Source organism: Montipora foliosa, chromosome 2, assembly GCF_036669935.1.
Source record: "Montipora foliosa isolate CH-2021 chromosome 2, ASM3666993v2, whole genome shotgun sequence".
Classification (NCBI taxonomy): Eukaryota; Metazoa; Cnidaria; class Anthozoa; order Scleractinia; family Acroporidae; genus Montipora; species Montipora foliosa.
The window spans coordinates 60,922,303-60,929,802 of NC_090870.1; the positions used below are offsets into that span (position 1 = coordinate 60,922,303).

Consider the following 7,500-nt stretch of genomic DNA (forward strand, 5'->3'; position numbering starts at 1 on the left):
AAATTACATACTTTAACTTGAATTTTTTAGTTTCTGCGTACCGCCTAGCCAGCTACGCAGAACTTTATTCGAGTGGCAGGGTACGTGGGGCTTTGGTCGGTACCATTTACACAAACGTCGCAAATTTTTAAAATCCTCAACTGTAAAGCTTTTCCGACGTCGGAAAAAACAAAACTTTCCTTCGCACAACTGGCATTTACTCAAAACAGCACATGCACTTGCGAAAACTAAACATTCACTCAACCTTCACTGAAGTGCCCCACGAAATAAGCAAATCCGACCGTAGATTGCATTGCCGCAACCTTTTTTTTAGTAGCCAATGAATTGTCGAACTTAGCCAGATCTCACATTTTTCCAGTGGCAGATTGAGATCTGGGTACGAGACTAGGTAACAGTGCACCGTTTAATCCCCGCGAATGTTGACCGAAGACCGCCGTTGCTGTTGCACGGTTTTCTTTTTGTGCTATATAACAAATCACTTAAGGACTGTTCCCTCGGGAAACAGTTCCTTTTTTTTTCCCTTCGAATTCAATGTTTCCCTCGGCTGCGCCTTGGGGAAACATTGAGATTCGCGGGAAACAAAATAAACTGTTTCCCTCGGGACCAGTCATTCCAAAGTGTTTAATGATATCATTACACATCGTTAGCCAATCATATGTCAATGCCTACTTGTCGCGTGACGTAAGATATCAAAACAAAGATGAGCGCTGCGAAAAACTGTGGAATTGGCGCAAATGTTCTCTTCAATGCTGTTTGAATATCCTCAATTCAAACAAGCGTCTGAAAGTATGGGTCGAATCTTTCTTGATCATCCTGGAGGAACAAGGCTTTATTCCTGTGCTCAATGCGACACAGCGTTGACGAATCGCTCTTTGTTGAGCTCAATGGTATGTATCTAGTGTGAGTTGTCTAGTCTGTATTGGATAATTGAGACTTCTGGGTTTACAAACGCGAAGCCTTTTTGTTTTTTTAGGTAACAGAAGTTTTGAGAGAATAAACACTGAAGTTGTCTTGATGTGATGTGATCTTCCGTTGTGTTATGTCAATTAGAGTCCATCAGAAATATAATTTTTGTTTTCTCGTCAATTTTTTTACTACAATCCTTGATATCTTTCATTGCAAATAAGGCGTAATTAAAATGTATTTGTTGAATTTAAACTTAACGAGAACGTGCTGTGGGAAACAACTGCATTTAAAGGTTACATACTTAGCTTATTTCTTGATATATCCAGTATTTTGGCGGCGATTTGCATATCATTGTTGACTGCTAAACAGACTAGCGAATATGCAGCTGTTCTATTAAGAAAAATAGGGAAGATATGTGTTTGTTTGTTATTTATTTGTTTGAGCAGTTTGAACCACAGGAACGAAAGACCTTTTGTTTTGACAGCCAATGGGGCTCTGGTTGGCACATTAATGACAATGGGTGACCTCAACGATATCTTCCCTATACCATTTACGCAATAGAGGACGTTTTCCGTGTTTCCACAGCCTCGTCTAAACACGAGGGGGAGTTGGGAGAATTTGAGACAGTTACGCAAACCAGCCGAGACGCAGTCGAGGGTTTGCATAATTGTCGAGAGTTCTCCCAACTTCCCCTGAGTGCTTAAATGAGTCCATGGAAACATGGAAAAAAGTCCTCTATTGCTTTTATAAAATATTCCTCAAAGATAATTTGGCAAATGAAGGATAATGCTAGTTTTTTACTTCTTGATTGAAACAGATTTTCTTAATACAAGCTCATATTTCCTACCAGCCAATCAAAACATGCATCTGACTACATAACCAATCAAAATTCATGTGATGTCACAGGCGTGTTTCCATACTCTCATCTCAACACAGCTATTGACCAATGAGAGTGCATGTACTATCCTATTATTTTATAAAAATCAATTGTAAATTTTATACTGCTTTGTATAGTACTACAACATCTCAATTATATCCTTGCATTGTTTAGAGATTTAACGGAGCAACTGGGAGAGCATTTCTGTTTAAGAAAGTGTAAGTATTTTATACACTATTGATGCAAACACATACATACACATAATGTATGTAATTAAATTACTTCAGGGCTTCAGGAGTAATTACAATGCATCATTTTATTGCTGCTGCTCTGTTTTGTGTTGTCAAAAAATTGACCACACTCATCAAGCGATTTAAATAGATGACCAATAAATTTGAAAATTGCAGTATTATAAGAGTTTGTGGTTGCTATGGCACCTTTTGATATATATGTATATTTTTTGTAACAACCAGTAACTGCAGGAATACATAAAATAAGTAAAAAGTACTTTGTTATTTTAGGGTTAACTTATCATACAGTGAGGTTCAAGACAGAGAGATGGTAAGTCATAGTGGATAGTGGTTATAATAATAATAATAATAATAATAATAATAATAATAATAATCAAACATAACTTTGTGGGGACTTCTGTTACGGTGCAAAGGCACTCTTTAAGGAAGGTGGCTCTTAACTTCTAAACCGTTGCTATGGACCCCGTCAAAAAGTCATTTCTCGAGTCCCTTTAACTATACAGTTATCCTTTTTTGCCAAGGGTTGTATTTAACATTTGTTTGTGTGGTTTAACTCACAATCATATTTGGTAAATCACATGACCAAACAGAAATGCCTAAAACCTCAGCGAGTTAACTATGTTTTTCACAAATTTTTAACGCAACAGTATGACACAAAATTTGTGGCATGGATTTAAAATATGTATACTTCTCAAAACAATTATGCCATAAGGCTTTTCAAAAGACCAGTTTTATTTTTTGTCCAAATAGAAATTTCATGCTACAGTTTATGAAAAATGATACCTAGGAAGTTCCAATCCGGTGAAAAAACTGCCTTTTCTTGAGAGTTTTTACATGTTTTTCACTGACTCGCATGGAAGAGTCCTGACTGGGACTTGCTGCTCGTGCACCTTCTGACTGATTAGATTTCTATTTAAAAAGCTACTTCAAAGAACCATCCATGCAACCTTTTTTGTAGGACTCTTGCCTAAAAAGCTTCCTTAGCAACTCAAGCCATTAATTCCGTGTGTGTCAATTGACAGGCCATACTGCCTCCGTTCAGGCAAACGTGTTCCAGTGCGCTTTGTCCCTAAGACAAAGCGGTTTGCAGATTTCTGCACCATTAAGTATCAAGATCAGTTGTGCTTTTAATCATATTTATATAATTATCTATTTGACTGTCTTTGTATTGTATGTCTGTTATTGTCACTGACCATCCTTGTAATTCAGCCTTTAGGCTGCGAGAGGGATATCAATAAACTATTATTATTATTATTATTATTATTATTATTATTATTATTATAACTATTGTCTTTCTGTAGTGAAGAACCACCTCCCTTAATTAAAGCTTCAGAAAAAAACCTTAGCGCCGACTTGGGAACCAAAATGCTTAACCCAAATGATGCTAAAATCAGGACTTAGTGGTTGAAGGTGAATATGCCCTTTCACCTCTGCTTTAACGCTGCTCACCTTGGCTAATCTCTCCACTATATAGACATTCATCCTCCTTTGTGCCCGAGAGGTTTGTTTTTTTGGCATGTTATTGTTATTTGACACTGATCATTCTAACCTTTCATTTTCCTCAATATGTAAAAAAACTTGCAGCTAACTGGAAGACACATGGTCAGAGATGTTTTTTGCAAGAATTGTGATACCAAGTTAGGTTGGATGTACGTAAGTATTAGAAAATTGAACTTGATGGTAGATACCGTAACAACAAGAATTTAATATCATAAGCAAGAGGTATGCACAGGTATTTACAATCGGTCAGTATAAAATGCAGCCTGCAGACGGTGCATATTTTCTAAACAATTTAAAGCAATGCGACAATTTAGGCCTCATCCTGCAGTCTTACCTTGGATGTATTAGCAGAAATCCTGCCATGCTGAACTGTGGCGAAAGGTTGGAGCACATGTGAGCAAAGCAACTGTTGACTTGAAATAGACATAGTAGGCTACAGGTAGTAGGAAATTTTTGTGGCAGAGAAAACATTGCGTGTCCCTAGGGTCACTTGAAAATATATCAACAATCTAGGCCTCAGTCTGCGTTTTATACCCAGTCTGCATTTTATACTGACTGTATACTATTAGTTACAATGGCATGCTCTGGATCTCTATGGGATTTACAGTCGTGAACCAACCCAAACAGACTTGCAAATACACTGTTTTTATCAGATATCTGAAATAAAGACTGTGTACTAGATTGAGTGACACGAATTGAACTGTGTAAGCAATATTATTTTTGTTATAGAAGCAGAGGGGTTTTTTTACAACAAAAATCGACTTTTAGATCTGTCTCCTGTGGAAGGTTATGGTATAGAAGCCATCATACTCTATTCTTCAAATTAATATTATGGTAAGCGACTCAGGCAGAAATACAACTTACCAACATTATGAAGGTAGTGATGATCACAAGACCTTAAAGCAGTCTACCATTTAATAGTATTTGTGGGTGTTTCCAACAAAACAATATACACATGTAGGCTTTGTTGTCTACAAGATGATTATAGCCACATCTAGCTGCTGTATTGCCTTGAACAATGGCTATCTGATGTCTTGTATACCGCTTTACTTAATTGGAACGATTGTTATGTCATTGTATCATGACAGGAATATGCTACAGAAGAGAGTCAACAATACAAGGTAAGATTAATTTAAGAGCCCCATTCTATTTTTTTATTTAACTGTAACTTGAATCTTTGCCTCATTTTAGGCACATACCCACAAAAAAAAAAACTTACGCAATTTGAATGAATCACAACTTCTTTTGATTTATTAGTTTAGAGTTGTTGAAAACGTTTCAATTCGCCATCATTTGAGCTCACTATTCTTTTTATTCTCTCCTTTCTGGTCAAGGAAGGAATCAGTAGATTCAGGAACACATGGCTTCTAACACCAATATTGTTAAAGCAATAGATTTGTTCCTAATCTGCATCAGAAACATGCAGTTTAATATTATCCTGTGGTACGCTATTAAGCAGCCAAGGGGGTCGAGAACACAAAATGTATTTTGTAACAGCTGCTTGAATCATCATACACACACACCCACTATCCTTTATGGCGTCAGCTATCCACTGAACCGCGGGTCTGACGTTGCATGGCTGTTTCCCTTCTCCATAAAACACAGTTGTTTGTGTCCTCTGGGGTTAGTCCAGATAACCGGAGGTCCTCTCTCAGGACCTCCCACCAGCTTTTTCGCAGCCTTTCCAGGGTTGCGGACCCTTCCAGTCCATGATTCGCTCCACTCAAAATGGCCAAACCATCGAAGAGTCATGTGTAGATTTATTTGAGGAAATAAAAGATACTGCATTAGACTACAAAATGGTGTGAAAATGGCCTAGAGTGGTCCAGGTTCGTGTCCTGGCGGGGACATTGTGTTGTGTTCTTGGGCAAGACACTTTACTCTCACAATGCCTCTCTCCATCCAGGGGTACTGGCGAATCTAATGCTGGGGGTAACCCTGCGATGGACTGGCATCCCATCCAGGGGGAGTGGAAATACTCCTTAGTCGCTTCATGCTACAGAAAACGGAGATAAGCGCTGGCCTGATGGGCCTTCTAGGCTCAAAGCAGACTTCTTTTTCCCCTTCATTTAATCAGAAATTTTTTCTCCTGTTGAGGTGTCTACTCAACTCTATCTTTTTGTTGTTTGGAGTCAAACTTCTACATATTATTTTGTCCCTCTTTTTTATGAATTCATAACCTAAATTTTAAAGAAATTTAGCATTTCTGGAACAGTTAAATAGTAATGTTATTGTTATAAATTATGACATCTGCACCTAATTGTGCTTGTAGGAAGGCCAAGTCATTCTTGAGCGTGCCCTTGTCACAGAGAGCGAAGGTATCCAGGAAATTGGTGATTTAGATCCATAACTTTCTATATAAAAAAATGTAATGTTGTAATGTACACACTGTACTGGGTACATTTATATTTAATATGCACTGAAGGATATCTGTTATTAACCATTATTTCATTCTAGTTAGCTAACTCTGTCTACACAACATATTCAAGAATTAAGAAGATGCTCTCATTTTCTTTAGTCTGACTTGTGCATACTGAATAAATCTATGCTGCATGAAAATAAAGTTAATGTAAATTTTGTAAATAGTTGGCTTTTATTAAAATTCTTGTACATTTTCAAGTTCTCTTTCCATTCTTTCTTATCAATGAATTGTATGAAGGGAAAATTCAATCACTTATTTTCTGCCAAAACAGAGAATCAGCATACTTTTCCTTGGAATGAAGGGTGGATAGCTATCATCACTTCCTTGTATTAAAGTTCTAATCAGTGGAACCTGGGCTACAGTCCTATTGAAACATCTTACCAAATTCTAACTCATAAATTCAACAACTAATCTGTTAAAGCCACTGGTAGTTGATTCAGACAAAGTGTAGAAGATAATCTAAGCGTTCTGGACAGTAAGCAGTGAGATGTTAGGTCTTGATTATAGGTAGGAGACTGCTGATGTAGGGCCTTGAAGGTGGGGAGCAAAATCTTTAACTTAATTCATTCAGAAAGAATTCTGCATGATGTATTTTTAGACATTATATAGAAGAGAATTGTAGTGATCAAGTTTGGAGGTAACAAAGGTGTGGACAAAAGCAGTCTGGCAAAGTGTTGTACTTAGGCTCACTTCAGAAAATACCATGATACTCTTAGTTTGTCCCCCCAATTTTTTGTTTCTCTTGGGACTTACAATGGTCTGAAGAGAAAACAAAAACAATGCTTATGCAAAATTTGGGGGGAGAAACAAAGAGTATTATGGTATTTTCCAAAGTGGCCTATTGACCCTGAAAAGCCCCAAGGGGAGTGGTTAATCACATACTCATTCATCCAGTCATTCATTATTTAAAGTGCTCCTGTGATTTAAAAAAATCAATTCCTTTTTTCCCTTCAGATTTTGAAACTGTGTTTGCTTAACACCTGACTGGCAAAATTTTGAACTTTGATTTTTATCCATGACTCATGTTCAAAAATTACGTCAAAGGCTTACTAGCTTAAGAAGTTTCAGCCTGTGAATGCAGCTTATTATATAATTATGCAAAATGCAAGTTTAAAAAGTCTGAAATCCCAAAACTCCTGTGCTGCGTATTAATTTTGCAGTGTACACATGCACTGCATTCTTAAACTAGTGTGCCTTTGACGTCATTGTCTCTCAATCCAGCCCTCTCAAGAACTTAAAGTTAGTAATGGCGGACCATTAAATGGGAAAAATTCAGTTAAAATAAACAGGTGTCTTGTTTGAAGTCAAGGCTTAACGCTTTGGTCACTTAGTGTTTGGTTAACACAGTTTGAAATCCAAAGAAAACTAAGAATCGATTTTTTGGTCACAGAGGCACTTTAAACATTTAAGGCTTCTTGGATGAGGACTATAAACCACCAGGCTGTCTCACAACCCTTTCTGAAGAGAAGGGGAAGACCACCTATCTTTCACAGAAATTGTACACAGCCAAAAAAAAACCATGTTACATAAAAACGTTGCATTGC

The 7,500-nt window shown here is 37.2% G+C and overlaps 2 protein-coding genes across 3 annotated transcripts in view; one reads left to right on the plus strand and one right to left on the minus strand.

The window, feature by feature from the left end:
• LOC137984411 (doublesex- and mab-3-related transcription factor A2-like) overlaps positions 1-7,500 on the minus strand; it is a 350,662-nt gene that overhangs the window by 137,825 nt on the left and 205,337 nt on the right. The window lies entirely within an intron of this gene.
• LOC137984490 (protein yippee-like 5) lies at positions 666-6,111 on the plus strand. Of its 2 annotated transcripts, none has more exons than XM_068831664.1 (6): positions 666-887; positions 1,958-2,001; positions 2,305-2,344; positions 3,619-3,687; positions 4,623-4,655; positions 5,807-6,111. In XM_068831664.1, the coding sequence occupies exons 1-6, from the start codon at positions 735-737 to the stop codon at positions 5,882-5,884; spliced, it is 417 nt and encodes a 138-aa protein (XP_068687765.1). In that variant the 5' UTR covers positions 666-734; the 3' UTR covers positions 5,885-6,111. The 2 variants fall into 2 exon arrangements, with proteins under 2 accessions (XP_068687765.1, XP_068687762.1); XM_068831661.1 differs by having other exon boundaries at positions 667-887; positions 3,619-3,683.